At 41.6% G+C, this 23,250-nt stretch overlaps 2 protein-coding genes across 5 annotated transcripts in view; one reads left to right on the top strand and one right to left on the bottom strand.

The window, feature by feature from the left end:
- dzip1l (DAZ interacting zinc finger protein 1-like) overlaps positions 1-23,250 on the bottom strand; it is a 117,158-nt gene that overhangs the window by 19,020 nt on the left and 74,888 nt on the right. The window lies entirely within an intron of this gene.
- Positions 631-19,007, top strand: LOC129703493 (claudin-18-like). Its single transcript, XM_055646019.1, has 5 exons — positions 631-2,335; positions 12,369-12,533; positions 13,268-13,330; positions 13,622-13,635; positions 14,412-19,007. Exons 1-5 carry the CDS (start codon positions 2,116-2,118, stop codon positions 14,583-14,585), a joined length of 636 nt encoding a protein of 211 aa, XP_055501994.1. The 5' UTR covers positions 631-2,115; the 3' UTR covers positions 14,586-19,007.

Raw genomic sequence — 23,250 nt, 5'->3', positions numbered from 1 at the left:
GGGAGGGGGGGGGGGGAAGCACAATGAACAATGGAGGATCCGGCTGTGGGGTGGGGGGAGAACAAAAGGGGACCTGGCACGGATACTTTGTGACTTTGTCAGCGACCTTTGCAACAACTACGTACATACCTTGGGTTTGCAAGCAAATAATTTCACTATGACTTGTCACATGTGACAATAAAGTATTCAATTCATTTCAATATCTCTCCAGCCATGTCATTTTATTCATTCACTACATTGCACTGGACCTATCCACCTTATTTTATCCAGCGATACAAATAGATAGAATGATAAAGAAGATGTATGCATGTGCCTATCAAATAGACCCCTAACACCATTTAAGGCACCCACCAATCTCTCTGTAAAAAACCTCCTCCCACACCTCATTTTTACTTTGCCTCTCTCACCATATAGCTATGTCCTCTAGTATTTAATCTTGCCACTCTGGATATTCTAACTTATCTACGTCGCTCATAATTTTATAAACTTCCATCAGGTATCTTCTCAAACTCCAGAGATGCTCCAGAGAAAACAATCCAAGTTTGTCCAACCTCTCCTTATAGCTAATACTCTCTAATCCAAGTAGCACCCTGGGAACACTCTTCTGCACCCTCACAAAAGCATCCACAAATCATATTGCATCCTGTAACGGGGCGATCTGTACTGCACACAATATTCCAAATGTAATCTAGCCAAAGTATTATAAAGCTGACTCTTACACTCAATGTCCCAACCGTTAAAGGCACGCACACCAAACATCTTCTTTGCCATTCTACCTATTTGTGTCACTGGATAAAATAAGGTGGGTAGGTCCGGTGCAACATAGTGAATGAATAAAATGACATGAGTGGTTGTATTCAGATAATAGAGTGAATGGGCTGGACAGAATACTGTCTATACTGTTCTATGTTCTGTTGTGACAATATGACATCCAAATGCAGCAAAATTAAAAGGGTCAAGGAAGTCCCAATTCCATGAAGAGTTCTGGAAGACAAAGAATGAATAGATGTAATAGAGATTTGTGCATAGTGGGCGTGACACTAATGAACTCAATGTACACAATGAGATGGTATGGGATGGTGAGGTCAATTAAACGCATAGGATATTTAGGCAGAATGGGATGTGTAAGAACATGTCTGGGTGCAATGGAATAGTCAAGTTTGAGAAAAGAACTTCATACAATGAGACAGCTCAACCTAAGAAGATGGTTGAGCAACGAATATATGCTTGGACACAATAGTATGATGAGCACAAAGAAATGGATAAGTACCAAAATGGCTGGATAGAATGGGAGGAGGAGGACACAATGGGATGGGCTGGTAATATTAGATGACTGTCAATTTCCCTACTTAAAAACGCCATGGGAGCACTTACACGACACAAACAAAAGTATGTTTTTACAGTGGAAGTTAAGGATACAACAACATAAGAGAATAGGAGCAGAAGTTGGCCACCAGGCCCCTCAAGCCTGCCCCGTCATTCAATATTATCATGGCTAATACACCCAATGCCTTCCCAGTGCAGGATCCCCATAGCCCTTAATTCCCCTGGAAAGGAGAATGAGTGTTGATCATGCCACCAATGACTACATGCCGCTAAGACATTAATTAAGGAAAATAACATCTGTGAGATAATTGGTTAGATTATATTTGTTTGTTGGATCTAAACAAGTGTGTGTGCAGACAAAAAGACTATTGACCCACTGGTCAGTCCGATATTGTAACATCTCCTTTGTACTACACTGGAATATTAGCCTGGATTTTTTTTTCTCTAGAGTGGGATTGGAACGTACACAATTCTAACTGGGTGCAAAAGTTCAGTCGATAATATATCATAGGCTCTGTATGAGACAAAATTAATGTAAGTAGGAGGAGATGAAAATGGAGGGGATTTCTTATAACAAAAGAAAAGATGAAAGGGAATGGAAGTACTGGTCTGTTTCACCGTTCACCTAATGAAAACAATTTAAGTAAATACGTGACTCACCAATTTGACGCTGATAAGTTTCAGTCACAAAAGCTACGTCTTTGACGGACGCAAGGGGCTAGGTTATTTGATCGACGGTAGACCAGCAGCTCAGACGTGTGGGATCCGCCGGTTGCTGAGAGGACGACCATGGCTACCACAATGTGCCAGTGCCTGGGCTTTACCGTTGCCTCTCTTGGCTTTGTCGGCACCATCGTGGCCACTGCCCTGAACATGTGGAGCACTCAGGATTTGGGCCAGGATCTGGTGACATCGGTTTACAACTACATGGGACTGTGGAAAACCTGCGTACAGCAGACGTCGGGCTTCACAGAATGTCGCCCCTTCTTTACCGTTCTCGGGCTTCCAGGTAAGAACACGTCAGGAGAATGATTAGGGTGGCATTCAAGAGGACTGTCTCAAAGGCAGTGACTGCTTTTCTCAAACTACCTTTCCCCTGCAAGTTGTACTTGCAACACTCTGAATTCATTTTTGTTATCTGAAAGGCAGAAAATGTTTTCAAAAATCCCTTTAGTGATAAACTGACACTGTTCTTTCACTTATTTATTTTGCTAAAATATATTTGCAAGAGGTATCTGCCATAATGAACAAGGCAAATTTAGCTGCTTACTAATCAGTTTTATTTTAAAATAGCATTAGATGCCCAAATTAGAAGGTTAATGGACAGAGGACAGAAGAGCATTAGACTTCAACAGCAAAATGGCTTCTAGGGAAAGGTTAGCAAATTCGTTTTTGTAGAGGAGGAATTAATGGACTTAGTGGTTGACTGTTGATAAGAGTGTTAACTTACTCAAGGGTGGGGCTTTGATGGGGTAGCTAAGGTGCAAGTGATACGTTTACAGGAGAGGCCAACTGTACTCATGATTGGGTTTCGATGGGTGGGTTCAAATATTTAGCGAAGGGTTTCGATGGGAGTGCTAATGTACTCAAGCCATGAAGGTCAATGTGGGAGTTATGTACTGAAAGGACGGGCTTTGTGGGTGTGTTACTCTATTCAAGGGATGGGTTTGATGGAGAAGTGAATGTATAATGGAGTTGGGCTTCACTGAGGAAGTTAAATAGGCTGTTATGGAGTTTTGAGCAGTAATCTTTGCTGAATTCAAGGTTGAGTGAATAGAAGGACAATCCTGCTGCAGAAAGGAAGCTGTGGCTTCTGAATTGAAAAGTTAGAGGTTCCCAGAAATGAGTACAGAATCTTGTTAGACACTTCAATGCAGTACTGTGGAAATGATGCATTTTGGAGGTGACATTGGGACGAGATTTAGACCAAAATTATATCCATCCTTTTCAAGTAGACCTATCAGTTGGCACTTGCTACAGACCAGTGAGTTCTTCCAGTAGCCATTGTACTTCATGGAGAAACCATGTAATTTGTTGAACAAATAACTCGGTGCTGCCGTGAGACCTCTCTCTTACACCGCAACCGTAACGACGTTTCTAAAGTATTTCATTGGCTGTAAAAGGATTGGGACAGTTTGATTATATGAATGATATGAGTAAATGTTTTTTCTTTACCTGTTTGTATATGGTGGAACTTTTCATCGGACAATTGTTAATCTTGCAAAGTGAGAAAAATACAGGGAAACATCTGAAGGCTAATAGGCCCGTGAGCCTATTCCGCACACATTTTAAATCATGAGTGTCTTAATTCCATCTTATTGTCCTGGTTCCATATCCTTCATAGTCTGTCAAGTAAAAATCTATTACTCCGTTTAGAAAATTTTAATTGGGTTTTAATGAGCGAGTTCAAATAATTAGGGAAGGGCTTCAATGGGAGCGCTAATTTACCGAGGCAATGAAGGTCAATGTGGGACCTCAGCCTAACAATTTGATTGTGGGAAGAGTTCAAGATTTCTACTCCCCACTGTGCAGCATAAAGCTGGGAAGTGGGGTAATTAGTGCGGAGAATAGGAATATAATGCAGTTAGGCAGCAATAGCTGGTGAATGAGCAAGCAAGTAGATTAAATTTAACACAGAGAATTATAAAGTGATTCACTTTGGCTATGGGATGATGAGTACGTGACACAGTACTTAGGGAAGTGGAGCAAATGAGGAATATTGTTGTGTATGAGCAGAAATCCTTGAAAGTGGAATGGCATGTTCAAAGAGTGGTCTATGAAGCATATGGAATTGCAGTATTTGTCAACTTAAGAGTTCAGGTTACAGTTGTATAAAAGATTGTTGGCTACAACTGGAATGTTACGTCCATTTCTAGTCTTCTTCTTGCATATGGCGGGCACAGCCTAAAGTTGTAGGACAACTTGTTCTATTTGATTTTATTTGATTGTGCACGCCGGGTTGATTGCATTCGTCGAAACAGGGCGGACCACGTGAAAGTTGCAATCTTCCACCCCCATTTCTCGTCACCACACCTAGAAAGAATGTGAAGGTCCCAGGCAGGGTGCGGCGGGATGGACAAGAATGGTTAGGTATGAGGGACTTCAGCTTCAATACGTGATAGTTATTTGTTCAACAAATTACATGGTTTCTCCATGAATGCAATCAACCCGGCTGCTGGAAGACTGGTCTTTAGCAAGTGCCAACTGATAGGTAATGCCCCGGTCCCACTTAGGAAACCTGAATGGAAACCTCTGGAGACTTTGCGCCCCACCCAAGGTTTCCGTGCAGTTCCCGGAGGTTGCAGGTGGTTGTCGGAGGTTGCAGGTAGTGAACGCAGGTAGGGAGACTGACAAAAACCTCCGGGAACCGCACGGAAACATTGGGTGGGGCGCAAAGTCTCCAGGGGTTTCCGTTCAGGTTTCTTAAGTGGGACAGGGGCATACGTCTACTTGAAAAGGATGGATGTCATTTTGGTCTAAATCTCATCTCAATGTCATCTCCAAAATGCATAATTTCCACAGTACTGCATTGAAGTGTCCATCAAGATTATGTTTAAGAAGGAACTGCAGATGCAGGAAAAATCGACAGGAGATAAAAAAAATGCTGGAAAAACTCAGCGGGTGAGGCAGCATCTATGGAGCAAAGGAATGGGTGACGTTTCGGGTCGAGACCCTTCTTCAGATCTTCAAACAAGATTATGTGCTCATTTCTGGGAACCTCTAACTTTCCAAGTCAGAAGCCACGGCTGCCTTTCTGCTGCAGGATTGTCCTTCCATTCCCTCAGCCTTGAATTCAGCAAAGTGGAGAATCTGAGAGGGTTCTCCTTGGAGGAAGGAAGGAAGGTTGAGAAGAAATTTGTTGAGGTTTATAATATGATTGTTTAGATTAATGAAGAGAAGATATTCTTCTAAGCAGATGGTTCAAGATCAGGAGGCACAGATTTTAAAAATCTGAGCGAAATATACTAGAGGGAATATAATTATATATTTTTACACTTTGTCTGTGAGCTGGAACTCATTGTGTGTAAGGTGGATGAAACAGGAGATCCACAAACTCAATGGGACGAGCGGCTTCCTTCTGTACCTTAACAATTCTGTGATTATATCTATGAAAAGCATTAGTTTGAAGTTATGTGCGATGTGGCATTCTATCGTGTGTGCCTCAAGTCTCAGCTTAATATTTGCTCCTGCGTATTAAGTCCACGTTTCAGATACTGGATCTCGGCTTTATCAACTTGCTTGCTGTCTCCAACCCTCCTACTCAAGGTGCTTAACTGTGAGTGATACATGAAGAAATAACATTTTGCAGGGAAATGAAACACCATCAAAAGTGACATGTCCCGTAATATACCTCGCCAAAAATTACAATATACACCAGCAATATCGTCTCAGACTCTGGCCGTGTTGCAAACCACGCCAATACTACAAACATGATCCGATACTAGACAAAGCCACCGATAATATGACAGAACCCAGTAATGTGACATATTTCAATAAAGTGATAGACTCCATTCTGTGACATACCCCTATGTACCCCTAAGCTAATGTACCCCTATACTGTGACAGACTCTGATACAGTGACAGATCCCAATAATGTGACAATTCCTATCATTTGTGACATTCTCTAACATGGTATTCGTTAATACTGTGACCTGATACTATTAAATCTAATACAAGAAAAAAAACATTTGAAACTGTGATACTAATACTCGTACTCGTCCCTGTACTCGTACTCGAAACACTAATACTCGTCCAAATTCACTGATAATCAAACACAACTCACTAATACTGTAACACTACAATAGCAACAAATCCACCATGACCTTGGCAAACTCTACAAAAAATGCAACAGATCTCTCCAAAAGATCGACATACCATTAATATTACGATGCAAAAATATATTATATGAAGAATCCATAAGGTAACATGGGGAGGAGATTAGTACAAGAAGTGGAGAACAAGAGGCTGCATAAATATATGTAATTCCTCTCAGGTTAAGGTAACATTAGCTAAGCTGCATTTATTATTAATTTCCACTTAGCTTTGTATCAATCATACGTTTAAGCCCAGCTTGGTAAATAAAGTAACTTTCCTTACTGAAAGCGCAATAGTGAACCAGTTGGGTTTTTAAACAGCAATCCAGTATTTTTCACTTTTTCACAGTCCTTTCCTTGGAGAACAAAAATGATCAAAATGTGTTGAATTTGCTTTCACAATTTGCTAAAAGGCAATGGAAAAGCAGATCTGTAGGATTCTGAGTCAAGATCCATAATCTTTAAGTTACCAAGCCAAAGTAATTCAGCAGAGAATTGTTAAGCTGTGGAAATCACACACAGATGCACTGACTGAGGCTGTAAATATGTTACTTATCAAAATTAAATTGACTGAAGGAACAGTATCTAAACAAGTATGGAACAGATGTATAAATATGATTGGAATTGAATTAAAGTAGGGTTAATGTAAATGTGCGATCGATGGTTCCCACACTCAAATGACATAGATTTGTAGGTTGATTGGCTTCTGTAAAGATTATTTATTTGTCCCTAGTTTGTAGGATAGAACTTGTGTGTGAAGTGATCGCATGGTCTGCGGACTTGATGGGCAGAAGGGCCCGTTTCCACACTGTATCACTAAAGCCTAAAGTAAAGTATAAAATCTCTAAGGGTCATGAGCCTTTGGAACTCTTCCTCAAAGGCCAGTAGAAGCAGAATCATTGAACATTTCTAAAAGAGAGATGGACAGATTCCTGAAGCATACGGGTGTGAAAAGTGACAAGAATTCAGAGTTAAGGTCACAACTCATGATCTTAATGGCTGTGAAGCAGACATAACGATCTGTGGCCAATTCCTGTTCCTAGTTTGTATATTTGTATGACCATGTACAGCAAAGAAAAATGGTATTGGAGGAATTAATGGGACTGACTGCCAATAAATCTATACTCTAGTAGCAGCTGTGACTCCATTACAACTGTTTTCAGTACAGATACAATACTGGCATGCACCCAATATTTGATCATGAGAAGTACATCTCTCATGGCGCTACCTGTAAAAAACTAAACTTATTTGGATGCATTAAACCACAGTAGTTCCTGCAATTAACTTAGAATTAATAAATAATCATCATCACAGCAACAATTTATCCCAGTTCAGCGTGAATAATTATCCAGGGATGTCCCATTTAAACAAAACCAATTATTGTTCACTCAGTCTTCTCTCAATCATCTGCAACGTGGTGGATAGTGTAATTGAAAGTGTTTCCAAGATGGCACCTATTCCCCCATAACCTGCTCGACAACTCCAGGCCCACATGTCTCCAGACCTCATCCGTACCTTGGTCCAAACATGGACCAAGGACCTGAATTCCAGAAAAGAGGTGACTGCCCCTGATACAAAACAGCATGTGATCATGTGAGGCATCAAGGATTGGGACCCAACCACCATGTAAACATTCATAATCTTCACCATCTGTGCTCAATTTTGATCAAATACACTGCAGTAAATCTCCCAGGATACATTGACAGAATCCCTCATACCCACTACATCTATCACTAAGTAGACATAACGGAACACAACCACCTACAGGTACTCCAAGCTGCATACTATCCTGATTTGGAAATATATCATTAACACTGGGTTTAAATCCTGGAACTCCCAGACACCAGCACTTTCACAAGCATAAGAAATAGAAACAAGAGTAGGCCATTTGACCACACATACCTGCTCAACCAATCAGTAAGGTTATGTCTGATCTTTCACCTTAGCGAAAGTTTCCTACACCTACTAAATATCTCTTCATTATTTTCAATATCTAACATCTATCCATTGGATGTAAGTAGCCTCCACATCCCTGTGGTACAGCAATCCAAAGATTCATTGACCTCTGTTTTTTGTTAATGGCCAGAATTCAATGACATTTTGACAACAGCTGGGCAGGTTAATCTTAAATACGCCCATTTTAATCACCTATTGCATTGAAAAACAACACAAATTGGTGCTGTATATAACAGGTTTCTAGATTGTTTAAATTAATTAGCGATCTTAAGTTCATCCGGCAGGCACAGTCCATGCTGGAAGCGTGGGTTAATCGCATGGAGAAATCGTAGAGCGGCCTCCAAGTCTGAGCCTTCAAAGCCCCACACCCCAGCTCAAGTATCTTCTTGGCCAACATACACTCCCTAGAAAATAAAGTTGAGGACTTAAGGACAAGTCTGCTTTAACAAAGGGACATGAAGGAAAGCTGCCTACACTGTTTTGTAGAGACATTCCCAGTTCTCTAAATTCAGGCCCCCAGCCCGAAGGTTTCTCGATCCATTGTATGGCCCGGACAGTGTCATCAAGAAAAGGGAGAGGTGGTGGTGGCACATGCCTCATGGTAAACTCTTTTTGCTACTCGGACATGGTGATCTTGTCCAACTCCTGCTCCTCTCACAGCCCCTGACGACACTGTGTTCTCATTCCCTGAGACCGACTTCAGAAGATGCTTCTTGAGGGTGTACCCTAGGAAAGCATCCAACCCTGATGTTGTACCTGGCTGCATTCTCAAAACTTGTGCTGACAAACTATGTAGCCAATGTGGACATCTTCAACCTCACTGCTGCGGTCTGAGGTCCCCACATATAATAACATCCACATAACACAGGTGACCACGAAGAGCCTCAAAAACTACCGACCGGTGGCATTCACATTTGTAATGATGAAGAGCTCCACAAAGTTGATTGTGACACAAATCAACTCGTGCTCAGTAATGATCTGGACCCACTTGAATTTGTCTACAAAACAGCATATTGACAGTGTAATCATGTTGGTTCTCTGTTCCATACCGGACCAATTGGACAACAGGTCTTTTGTTCATCGACTGTTGTTCACAGCCTGTTGTTCACCTACTACAGTGAGGCGTTCAACACCATTATCTATCTATATTACTAAAACTCTTCTCTTGTTTGTATGTATGTATATATGTGTGTCATCTGGGCACAATCTGGATAATTCGTATTTCCTTCCAAACGCTAGGCCACAGCCTTCCCATTTTCACACATTCTACTCACTTTTTTCCCGTGGAGGCGATAAACATCTTCCCGTCACATTTCCACCTATATTACCGAAGTTATTGATCCTTGAAATTTTAAAAAATAGCCCAAACTCACCGACATTCGGTAAACAAAAATCTGAATGACATCACAATGCACTCACACGGCAGGGCGGGACACTCCAGCTCTTTGCAGGGGGTGGGGCTGCCTGGCTGGAATGTTCTGGAACCCCCCCCCCCTTTTGCCTGGCCCAGTCGCAGTCCTCGAGTCCACGCCCGCCAAGGATCTCGCTCGGGTCTGGGCCTGGGCCTGGGATGGAGCCGAGCCTGGTGCTGGAGCTGGAGTGAGGGGCTTGGGATGGGGCCGTGACCGGAACCAAGAAAGAAGCTACCGGTGGAACCAAGGACCAGCCTGGGTCCGGGTTCAGGGACGAGCCCAGAGATATAGTCGGGGCCTGGACCACAGCCCAAGCGGCGACCGAGCTGACGGCTGGCCTACTGCCAGGGCCAGCCCGAGTACGAGAACCAGGCCTATGGTCTGGGTAGGTGCTGGGGCAGGGAATGGGAGGGAGGGGAGGAGGTTGAGGGAAATGAGGAGGAGGGAGATAGGGTGGTTGGTCTCCTTGCTAACCATCAGCACAAGGGGACCAAAGGCCTGTGTGCTCATTCCCCTGTTCTACTCTCTCCATGCCCACAACTGTGTAGCCCAATTCTGTCTTTAAATTCACCGAAAATACCACCATTGTTGGACAAATAATGAGTAACGACGAGTCAGAGTTCAGGGGGGAGATCGATAATCTGCTTGAGTGGTGCCAGAACGATAATCTTGCTCTCAACGACAGCAAGACCAAGGACCCGATTGATAACTTCAGGAAGGGGAAGCAAAGGGAGCGTGCACCTGAATCAATTGGTGGAGCAGCAATGGAGAGAGTCAACATCTTCAAATTCCTGAGTGTACACATCTCTAATGATATGCTCAGGGCCCAGCACTTCGACAAACCCAAATGTTAGCTATCAGAGATTCGTGCAACAAGGATTCCCAGGTTCCAACAACAACTTTCATTCTCCTACTATATTTTAAAAATTCTGCTCAAATTATTGAGAGATGATGGGTCAGGGTTGTGGAACATATGAATGAGGAGTTTTCTTAAGGATGCATTCCATGAGCAACAGTAGCACGTTCAATGATTCTTTGCTCTCCGCTATCCATTCGTGTTGGCTCCTGCCCATCGGGTAACATTGCCACGATTAGTATTGCAGCCCATAATCTATTGCTTAATATTAGCAAAACACAAAACAAGCCAATGAACACTTACACAATTGTTGCTACATTGCTTTCTTTGGGGCAAAGGAGTGAGGCAGGTTTTAATTAAGATACATTCAATTCCAAGCAACCCAGAGAGACTGAACAGGCAGAATCAATTTCCTTTCACAAATATATTGATTATAGCAGGACGTCAATTTGAGTTCACTAGTAGAAAGATTAGCGGGAAGTTGATAAAAAATAAAACCCAAAGGTGATGGGAGTCCGAAACCCATTGCCTGAAAGAGTGGTGCAGGTAAAAACTAATCCTCATAACATTTAAGAGGTACCTGAATTGATATGAAGTGCTGGAAACTGGTGACAATAATAAACCTAAACTCGAATAACCCAAAAAGCTCCATATCAGGTCTGCATTAATACAAATGTCTGAAGGCTTCTTTCTGTGCCCTGAATATTTATAATTCAATTATACGCCATGTCCTTGAGAACAATGTGATAAGGAAGTACAAGGGGAACTGCTTGTTTTAATAATAGTTACCCCATTAGGAGGGTGCACCAAGATGATGGCAACTTGTTGCCGTAGTACCAGTTGTTGGGATTTCTGTGATCTTCTGGAAACTGCAAAATAAGCCCCTGGTTTAGGTTATGTTGGATTTGAAGAGCAGCAGGGAAATAACAGTGTTTCTACAAAATCACTACCACCGCCTAATCATCAAAACGATTCCCTTTCAAAAGTGAATGTCTGGTTTAGGAAAAGTCACTCACTTGGTAGGGTTTTTGTACACTCTCCCTTTTCAAACCCCACAATTCGCTCCCAATATTTCCTGATTGTCAACATTCCATGAAGATTATCTGCCCTGCTCCACATGGAACATGGTTACCAACCATGGTTACCGGTCAAATTGTGACCGACCAATGGTGTCAAGCTATGTAGTTCGATCTCCTCGGCCATGTTTCCAATGGTTACAGGGTGATGATCAGCAGCAAAAGCCCACACTGATTACTACTGCTTGCCTGATAAAAGGACAGATTTTGAACGACATTACTGTTCTCCAGAGATCAGCTAATGCAGCAGAGCTCGTGTATCAAATCTAGCCTTCAGGGCCGAACAATCGTAGGGAAATTGGTTTCACCCACAAGATCCTTGTAGAGCAAGAGTGAAGATGGATATTGTACAAGAGAAACAGAATAGTCCAGGTATCTGTGACATGCTTTGCAACTTGAGTATAGCAGAGTACAATGTTTAGTTTCATCTCTCTATCATTTATTTCATCCGTATTGCTCACCTTGTTAAGTATTTGGCAGATTCAATTGGCCAGGTAACCAGCAGGCCATAAAGTCAAAAAGTACAGAAAAAGGCTCACAATCCATGCCAACCATCAAAACCAATGTACACTAATCCCATTGGTAGACACAAATGCTGGAGAAACTCAGCAAGTGAGGCAGCATCTATGGTGCGAAGGAATAGGTGACGTTTCAGGTTGAGACCACTAATCCCATTTATCAGCACTTGTTCTATTGTCTTCTACACTTTAGTTATTCCAGTGCTCATGTTTTAAGTGTCTCTGCAGTCACTACTTTCTCAGTCAGTATATTACAGATTCTAACCACTTTGTGGATGAAATATAATCTGAACCTCCTACTTTTTCATCCTAAACCTACAGTATGCTCTCTGGTCTTAGGCGCCTCAGCTATGTGGTTAGGTTTGAAGTATTCTGGTTATTGTGCTCACACCAGTATTCTCTGCTGACAGCCACATTCCAAGCTATCCGGGCTCTGATGATTGTCTCCATCGTTCTCTCGTTGATCGGCTCTATGGTCTCCATCCTGGCACTCAAGTGTATTCGACTGGGAACCATGGAAGATACTGCCAAGGCCAACCTCACACTCACCTCTGGAATCCTGTTCATCGTTGCAGGTAGGGTGCAGCCAGATTTATTGGGTAGTTGGGGAAGTACGAGGTAGGGCTGATGGGATTTGCTCTGCTGGGACCCAGCATGGAACTGACTACAGTGCATCTATGCATTGGCCAACAGAAATAGACTCCCCCAGGGCTGTCAGCGCAGCGTACACTTCAATGAGCACAAAATGTAATCTGGATAGGAAATACTTTGTGGAAATATGAGCCAGACATGAGACTAGCTTAGGCTTAACTTAGATGGGGCATCTAAATAGGACTAGCATCAATGGGGCATCTTGGTCAGCTTGGATGAATTGGACCAAGGGGCCTGTTTCTGTGTTGTATGACTCCAGGAGTTTCAAAAATCATCTCTAGCTTAAAGAACAAACAATTCCACTTGGATTAGATTTTCAATATTATACCATATTAAATATTTAAGAGAAAGTGGAAATATATATAAATAAATGTTAATGGGTATTTGCCAGTTACTTTAAATCTTGGGTTACTGGCTCTCTAGATAGGAGATATCTCCCGTTCCCCTACTCAATGCTGAGGAGAACAATCCCATCTTCTCTAGCACCTGCACCCAAATAAAGTGCCTTATCTCGTGTAAATTTCTGCATCTATGCCACTCTTCCCAAAGCCTAGTCCCAGAAGTGGGCACAATACTCTGTCTGATGTCTGATCAGTAATTCATAAATGTTCACTTCAGTTCTCCGTTTGACTAACACCTCTTGTTTCCACCTGCACAGGAGTCTGCTGCGTAGCTGGTGTATCAATCTACGCAAATATGTTGGTGACTAACTTCTGGATGAGTAACACATCAATGCTCGGGTCTCAGGGACCAGCTAGGCAGAGGTAGGGTTTAACAATTCAACCCATGAAATGTAATTTAGTTACATGGACCATTTTGTTCGCTTTCTCTAGCTTTTATGTTAATCTTCAGCAACTTGAAGTTCCCCCAAAATATGTAAGAATATAAGATACATAATATTCCAATAATCCAGCACTCCTGAGACTTTAGTAGTCATGGACTGGCAGATTTTCTGGACTATTGGATGTTACTGCTATTAATACCCAAGTGCACTTTTATTTCACTGTTTTAGCATGTTACACAGAGGTATAATAAAATTTCCAGTCAACACAGACATTGTACAGGTAGCAGTAAAGAGATAGGCACTCCAGCTCACATTCCAAACTATTAGAATGTCTGAACAATCAAATGCTGGATTATTGGATTTTTACTGTAACTCCCACAAGCTGCAGGAGATGAATGTTTTATTTTTTGGTGACATCAGTTAAAGGATAAGTATTTTCCCAAATAATGGAAAATCCCCACCTTCCGCCCCCAGTCCACCTAATGCTAGTATTCTTATAGGATCCCGCAGATTCATCAGAAGGGGAGATGAGGCTGTGGATTAACATCACGTTCAGAAGAATACATTTCGACAGTGCAGCCCAGATTAATTTACCACACACTCAGAAGCAATAGGAAATTATGGATTGAGGCAATATCATCGGTTCTTCCTGTGGACCATAGTTATTTTTTGGTGTTGCAAAGTCAGCTCTCCATCTAATTCCTGAATAAGGTGGTTAAATGTATGAATGCAAGCAATCAATGCTGTGTTGATCAACTCACAGGCAATACTGCTGGATATATAATTATTTGAAAATGAAACCACTGGTTCTAGACTTGATACAATAGGATCTGGGTTGCAATAATTAAGTTTGGTTCTCTGCAGATTGCAAAGAGTCATTATTGTGGGCTGTAAACTGAATTGAAACATTTTGAAAAATAATGAAATTTCAACTTAACGTGCAAACCTTGCTCATTTTCTACTTTTAACATAAATAAACCAATTATCCATAATTGTATTGTTTGAATTGCATTAATAGGGTAGTGTGGCTGTTGCTGATGTCATGTTTTGGACTGATAAGAGCATTATTCCTCACAGGTATACGTTTGGTTCTGCCTTGTTTGTGGGTTGGGTATCTGGAGGTTTGCTCCTAGTCGGTGGAATCGTGATGTGCATTGCCTGTAAAGGAATGGTACCCGAAGAGACTCGGTGAGTAAATGAGCAACTGGAGGGAAATCCATGGGCATTTACATTAATCATCACTTTAATCTATAACGCACGAGAGCTCAATGACCTCCATTTAATACATAGCCTCCATTCTGCTTAAAGGTTATATACTATGAGTGCAAAGTTAAACCCATTCTTTAAAATAACCTGCATTCCATATTCTCTGTCTCTTATTTCAAGTTTCTTTACTCAGCTTATACTAAGAACAAAATATCAAAATTCAACTAAGAATTGCTCTTAAAGGATTTTTAAAATTTATACCCTTGCATTGTCAGTGTCGTCTCATGCTCCTCCTTCATTCTCCAATTACTGTTTCTCCCATTCTTCCTCACCCACTATCTTCAGAAAATGGTGCACTCCAGACCATTGGAACAGCCTAAGTCATCTCATGATTCAAAATCTCTCCCTCAACCTCTGGTCTCCTCCTCTGAACTCCGACAGTGTCCTGTAATGTGTACCTTAGCCTTGAGGTTCGATAATGCTAAATCAAAACACATCATTATATGTGTCTGTGGTCATAATAAGGATCTGTTTCCAAAACACATCACTAGTATCGAGACCACCCAGAGGAAATAAACAACCTGGATTTAAGGTTTCTCTTCTGAGAAGGGACTGGAGAAACTGAAGTCATTAGGATGCCCACTGTTGGAGTTCAAATTTATAAGAAGTTTTGAAAATTACATCCACTGGTAATGATAAAATTAATGTAAGATCTTCCTTAAAAGGAAAGAAAAAGTCTTGATAATAAATTTTATTCCAGAGAGGTTTACTGGGTCCGGCAGATATAGTGTGAGGGAAAGTAGCAAACCACCTGGGTCTGATGGCATGCGATGAACAGGAAGGTTGGCACTGTAATTAAGACGGTGAAAGCACAGTGTACGGGAAGGGTCATGCAAGTCCTTTAAAAGAGGGGGGAGAAGGAGTGGAGCCAACTTTTAAGAAGCCAGAGATACATGGCTGTGAAGCTCTGCGGACATTAACATTGCCGGTCGGTTATCCTTGGTTCTGAAAATTACTGCTTACGTTTTTTTCCTCAATGAGCCAATGAAATTCACCGGTCAGCACCGGCTACAACCTACAAGAACCTACGACAACCTTCAACCTCCTGGCAGCCCACTACCACTGCACCTAGGCACATGATTTCTCGCTACTTTCCATGGCAGCATAATTCCCAGAATGTGGGAACTCTTCACGACCATGAAGGCGGCTACCCGGGAACCACCCGCGAACATGTGACGACCATGTGGCGACCGCATAGTCTCCTGCAGTCACCCTAAAGAGTCGCCTAAGTGGGACAGGCCCATCAGGATTTTAAGAGAATCGGTTTCAGTAGTAGTGAATATTGGGTTTTCATTGACCAGATTTATCTTGTGACTTGGAAGCTACTAAATGTAACCCAATTTTTTGAGGAAGCGGGGTAGACAGGTAACTATAAGTTAAACAATCTGACATAACTGGTAGAGAAACTATGACCACAATTCAGGTCATAGTTAATCATTTGGGTACTGTCAGCTAGATTTTATGAAAGGAAGATTCATCAAAATTATGGAGGATGTAATAAGTAGGGAGATAAGGAGAAACTATTAAATAGATTCAAGTTAATAGAAGGCTTTCAAACACTCATCCTACAATTCACTGATGCTATACCAAATTTTATGGCATTGGGGTAAGATGCAGTGAGCAGTAGTTGGCACTTACACAATGTTGGAAATAGACAAGTTATTTTTCAACAGGTGACATTTTGGATTGAGACCCTTCTTCAGAGATGCTGCCTGTCCCGCTGAGTTGCTCCAACATTTTGTGTCTACCTTCAATTTAAACCAATATCTGCAGTTCGTTCTTACACATTATTTTTCATCAGGACTGGGTATAACTAGAGGATGCCAAAAGGATGAAAGCTAGGAGTTTCTTTCTAGTTTATATCATGAGCTGAGTATTAATAAAATGCGTTTATTTGGCCTCACCCATGAGGGAAAAGTTCATTTCCACATAGAGGACATAGACATTTGGGTAGAAGAGGGTTTTCTCATACATAAAGCAAGACCTTCACTGTAGTCATGTATTGGATTTAATAATAACCTGAACAGCACAATAATGCAGTTTATAAAGTTATTAACTCACAGCTCCAGCAATCCAGTGCTGTCTGTGTGAAGTTTGCACATTCTCCGTGTGACCACATAGGTTTCTACCCAGATGCTCTGGTTTCCTCTCGCATCCCTAAAAGGTGCAATTGGTAGATCAATTGGCTTGTAAATTAACTACATTTCCTTTAGTACGTGAGTGAGTTGGAGAAGTGAATTGATGGGAGTGTGGGGACTATGAGACAAATGTAGGATTAAAGTAAGGGGGCTCTTGGAGATCAACATGAACTCGATAGCCAGAAGAGCCTATTTCTGTGCTGCACATCTCCAAGACTGTATATCAGGACCTTCAAGAGAGACAATGAGAGAAGGTCCTGCTGACAGCAGGGATAATTGAGGTCACAATCAGAACGACATGATCTCATCAAATGACAGTGCGGGCTTGAAGGGTTTAGCAGCCAACTTCTCTTCCTAAATCAGTAGGAATGTTCATACACTCATTAAACAATACTTCTTTTATGCAGGTATAATTCCACCATCTACAAGGCTCCAAGCCGAGGTCACACCTACAAGTCTGGCTACAAATCCAGCACCCACTATGAAACAGAAATGGCTCCAGTAAAGAGGACCTATCCCGATGAGAAATCCGCGTACAACCGGAGCACTAATGAGGATACCAAACAAGGGAAATATGATTATGTATAACGTTGCTGGTTTCACCATGATCCCAGTGCCACCCTGAGGTGAGAGTCTGGATGGCAGCCATCACCTCAGGATTCCAAATATATTCCCAGATTCAATTTTCATCCCCAGCCCCCTCCCCTTATCCAGTCACTCTATTATGTAGTTTAGATTCCCATAATGTGCAGTGTCATAGAATGTTCCCCCTATTGACTAAGATGACAGGTTTGCCCAGTTGCCATGCATGAGAAAGCAGTAAAAAACAATTTATGTGGGGACTGCAGTCAAGAACTAGCCACTGGCAGTGGAATGATTGACAGGCTGTACTATATGGATAATCCACCACCAGCCGTCTTGCTTCCCCACTGAAGTTGAGCATCATCCCCAAAGATACTTGGCTGGAAGCTAGAGTTTGAATCCACTTTCAACCAACATGTTCTTATTACCCATGGATGAAGTAGGTCAACTTAACAAACACCACAATACAGACACTAAAAGTTAGGCAAACTAGGCAAACTGTTCAATCCCAACAATAAGAACAGGGTTAACACGGTTGTTAAAGTTGGTAATGTAAATAGATTCAAGGTACCTCTAGATGCATTTCCCAAGAAACCTGGTGGAAGAAACATGTTGAAAGGCAAGTGTGGTGGATAATCCATCCCGGGGTATTACTGGACAAAACTTGTCCCTCCTCTTCCCACACTTCCTTATCCTGATGACATGATGCCATTGGATATTAAATTGAATGCGAATGGTTCCATTTTCTCAAAATGAATAACACCCATACACAAGGAGGAAAGTACGACCCAAATGTTCCAAATGTCAAGTGATCTTTACTGAGGTTAAACAATTTTCCAATGTAGTATTCCTGATTCTGATATCTGGAACTGCTTCCCAATTTCGTACATCCCCTGTATCTTTTTCATTTTCAGAATTCCCCCTCTGAATACATTAATTTGATGTTATCTATTTTCCACTAGCTGTACAATAATATATCCTAACTTAAAACCTTGATCCCCAAATCCCTCTAATGCTGCCTTTGAACTCTCAACCTGCTTGGTGTAATTTACCTTTCCTCTTTAGTCTTTTTTTTTTTACAGTACAAATGATTGGAGCAGGACATATTTGGACATGTATGAATAACACTAGTATAAATGGGAAAGGGATAATGGAACAAGAGATAGCTAGAAGGTTCACAGAGGATGTAAAGGAGATAAGGACAAAGATTATAGTGCACTATAAGGCAAGAAGAGGTGAAGAATGTTTAACTCAGAACCATTTTAAGAGAACTATAATCTATTGTGGGCATTGCTTCACATCAGAACTCATCCACAGATATTAGTGCTTTATTTTTTCCAAAAATAAAACTTTACAAATCAACGTTATGCTGTTAGAAATTAGGAACATTTTCTAATCTTATCCCTGAGATTTAGTTTGATGCAAAATGTGTTTTGTTTTTTTATAAACTATGACAATGAATAAATACTTTGTTTTATTATTCATAAATATTTTGCAAGTGCTGCAGGAATTATATCATCATAAAATATTGGCTCAGAGGTGAAGATACCAGACTAGTAACCAAAGGGCCTGGATTAACAATTGGACAGAGTGATTCAAATCTCACTCTGGCAGCTATGATATTTGTTCAATTTTTAAACACAGCTAGCTTCAGTAGCAATTACCACTAATCTGCAGTAATGTTATAAAAACCCATCTGGGTCATTAATACCCTTCAGTAAAGGGGACCTACCTTCCTTGCCCAGTCTGACTGAAGCGTACAGATTACATGGATGACTTTGAAATAACCAAACAATTACTCTGTCCATTGAGAGATGCTCATTAAATGCTGGTCATGCTCAGATCACGAGAAAATTAAAACAAAGAGTTGTGATGTTTCAAAATTGAAGAGCATAGAGAGGGTAGACAATAAGAAACATTTCCCCAGAGCATATGTGTTCAAAAACAGAGGGCATAGGTTTGGGGAAGGGGGTAGTAAATTGAATAGGGATTTTGACAAAAAACATTTACACCCAGAGGGTGTTTGAAACCTGGAAAGCACTGCTTGTGGGGTGGTGAAGGCAGAGACTCACATAACATTTGGAAAGTATCTAAACAAGCACTTGAATCACCAGAGCATAAAAGACGATAGATCAAGGGCTGGGTAGATGAGTACCTCTAAAGGTTATCGCGGATATGGTAAGCCAAGGGGTTTGTTTCTGTGCTGTATAACTACACTGTTGTAAAATACTGCTTTATTTGTATTCTTTATATCAGTAGAATGTGTTGGTTGATTTAATTTTTGATTGTAATCCTTTTTAGTGGCCTACCAAAATTAAGTTCAATAACCAAATAATTAAAGTTTATAGTTATCTTCTTTTATTAAATTGTGCCACAGCACTGATTTCAGAAGGCTCCGGTATCACTCAGCTTAAGGTCTATGATTTGGATTCGCATTGATAGGTACACAGTCCCTAATAATAATGTCACAGGTGGATCGCGTGATCAAGAAGGCTTTCGATATCTTGGCCTTCATCAATCAGGGTACCAAGTATAGAAGTTGAGATGTTATGTTACAGATGTACAAGACGTTGGTGGGGCCACATTGGGATTACTTTGTTCAGTTTTGGTCACCCGACTGTAGGGAGGATGTCATTAAGCTGGAAAGAGTGCAGAGAAGGCTTACAAGGATGTTGAACTACAGGGGGAGATTGGGCAAGCAAGGACTTTATTCCTAGGAGTGCTAAGGGATGATCATATATATATGTATAAAATCATGAGGGGAACTAATAGGGCAAATGCACAGAGTCTTTTACCTAAGATCGGGGAAACAAGACTAAAGAACATAGGTTTAAGGTGGGAGGGGAAATTTAATAGAAACCTAAGAGGCAACTTTTTCACTCTGAGTGTATGGAATGAGCTGCCAGATGAGGTAATTGAGGCAACTACAAAAACAATATCTGAAAAGTCACTTGGACAGGCACGTGGATCGGAAAGGTTTAGAGTGATATGTGCCGATACATACAGGTGGGACTAGCATAGAAGGGGCATTTTGGTTGCCATGGACGAGTTGGGTTAAAGGGTCAGTTTCTGTGCTGCTTGACTCAATGACTTTATAACTACTCAAATCAATGCCATGTGGGATCCTAGGACTCAGAATGTTGGGGAAACTTTTGTTGCATTGGTTTGAAAAGGCAGGCAAGAGATGTGGTATTCGTGCTCAGTGGAGCCAGAACCTGATCAAAGACTGACCTGTAGGGTGCAGAATTATATGGAACCAAGCAGCAGTTTCACCTGTGTACTGACCACACCTGTCCAAACACAGCTCCCTCAGAAAATACCAGGCAATCTCATTGGAGCTTTGCTGCTTATCAGTGAGACCATGGCTACAGTTACGTGGTTCTCGTCGCTCAGCAGATAGTGAGATCAGATAAGAGCTTTGTTCCTTTGTTCCTGCTGCTTAAGGCAAATATGTCATGAAGGGCGTTAAAGCTTTAATACATCATAATTAATCACTCTGTTGAGCTCAGGGAGAGCTTGAAACAAGCACCTACATGTACAGCGTATGGAGTAACCTGCTGCATGAGGCTTAGGCAAGTAGGAATGTATTTGAAGGTAAGCATTAACTAAACAAGGGGAAGTACCTCTGAATATCTGCACCGAGAAATAGTATGCAGCTCCAATCATTCCTGAGGCTGGTGAACAGAACACATTCACTAAGAGCGGCTAGGAAAATAGTTGCTCAGGAAGTATCATGATTCCATGACCGCTAATTATTCGGGCCTTTCTTGGAATGATTCTATGAATAAAATTTCAGCTACAAACCGTTGGACATCCAAACATTGCACCTTTCAGATATGGGTGCGAGACAAAGTGATTCCTGTTTTCATCACCGAAGAAAGACACAAAAAAGCTGGAGTGTCTCAGCGGGTCAGGTAGCATCTCTGGAGAAAAGGAATAGGTGACGTTTCGGAGTGGTTTTCTCCAGAGATGCTGCCTGACCCGCTGAGTTATTCCAGCTTTTAGTGTCTATCTCTTTGTGAACCATCATCTGCATTTCCTTCCTACACCTGCTTTCATCACCTTCAGTAAGAGAACTGTGCAAACTTCTATATGAGATGGCACTGCTTGAAAATGGGCTTTGCTTGAAAGTGCAGCGAGTGGCTTGGTGTCCGAGTTGGTGCGTGTGGCACTGTGGCATGCTGGAGACAGCATGACGGAGGCTGGTTCCAGGTTTAATGTTCAGACTTCAATCAGCTTCACCTCAGCTAGGGAAATACCACAACACAACAAGTCCAGCAAGAGTTAGGGAACTATAGAAAGAAAAAGTTGCCAATGCTCCACTTTAAATAAAGTTTAAAAGCAGGAGGTGAGGACGAGACACTCTAGGTAAAGTTATACGTGTCCATCATCAAAAGGCCACTCTTGTTGGAATCCTGGATCTGCAGATGCAGCAGGGAGTACCGCTTATTTGTCCATTAACAATGCTAGTTAAGAGCTAGGACCCCCACCATCACAATCCCTGGTCTTATCAACATACCAAGACAAGGACTCCAGTGGAACAATTGGAAGAACTGCTACCCTCATAAATCCAGGAACCCAGGTTTTAATCCCAACCTCGGCCATTGTCTATGTGGAGTTTGCAAGTTCTCAATGTGACTGCACTGGTTTCCTCCCGTACCCTGAGAAAGTTCAGCTTGATAAGTTAATTGGGCACTATAAGTTGCCCATCATGTGGAGATGAGTGCTGGAATCTGTGGGGGATTCCATGAGAATGTAGAGGAAATAAAGAATGGGATTAATGTAAAATTAGAGCAAATTGGTGGCTGATGGTTGACATGTTGGTGAGCAGCGGGGCCTGTTTTCATGTTGTATCTCCCTATGACCCAGGCAGAAAAGAAGGGTTGATGATGGTGTGAGAAACATGAAGCAAGCCAATTATTTAGATGTGGTAGATGATAGTGCAGAGACAGCAACAGGTTAGTACAAGGTAATTGTCAATGAGAGGGTCCAACCAGTTGATAAGAAGACTGTCAAAAATCATGGCAGATTGGAATAAAATTGTCTTTTCCAATGGAAACGAGAGTGTGGAGTCGACAATGGCAAGAGAGCGATGAAAGTTGAACTAATGGCCTATTGTGTGCTAGGCTTCATTTTCCATTCAATAGTGATGGGACTCAGGCAGAGAACAAGTGGCCAGACTATCCACTCTATCACACAAGGTTAAAATGCTCCCGCAAAATCTGGACTTCACACTCTACAGATTAAATCATGAACCTTATTGTCACTGTGCCTGATGAAGGAAAATTCTCATCACAACTCTGACAAGGAATTTGCCGGCATGCAATGGGACATTTGAAAAAAAATTGTCACACCATCAAAAGTGGCAAAGCTGCCAGTGAGGTACGGAAGCCTCTGAAGAACTCTGCCCATTCCCATGCTACTGCTTCCCCCGGGGCTGTTGTTCTGAAGCTTAAAGCAATAGAGCAGTCTAATGGCAATAAAGACACTGCCAGTGCCTGGATGATATAAATGCACCACTTCCTTTCAGAGCACCGGAAGCAGCAATAAATTAAACTAAAGCATTTTATTTCACAGAACAATGTTACAATTTCAGAATAATTATATGGGTAAATGCAATGGTCCCAGTGCAGAGACGGACTTGACACAAAATTACAGGTGGGAAGGCTCTAACTTTACAAAAGCCATTATAGTATCTGTGCATTCTCTGGAAACATTTTCATACTGGGATCAGTGCACTTGCCCTATACAAAACCTTAATATATATAATATAACACAATCAACTATGAACATTCCTCTCCCTCCCAATCATAGCACAGCACAGTCTGGTTCCAAAAGATTCTGTTCATAATCTGTTTGGTCCCATAAATC

Source organism: Leucoraja erinacea, chromosome 14 (genome assembly GCF_028641065.1).
Source record: "Leucoraja erinacea ecotype New England chromosome 14, Leri_hhj_1, whole genome shotgun sequence".
NCBI lineage: Eukaryota > Metazoa > Chordata > Chondrichthyes > Rajiformes > Rajidae > Leucoraja > Leucoraja erinaceus.
This window is presented reverse-complemented; position numbering and strand designations above follow the sequence as displayed.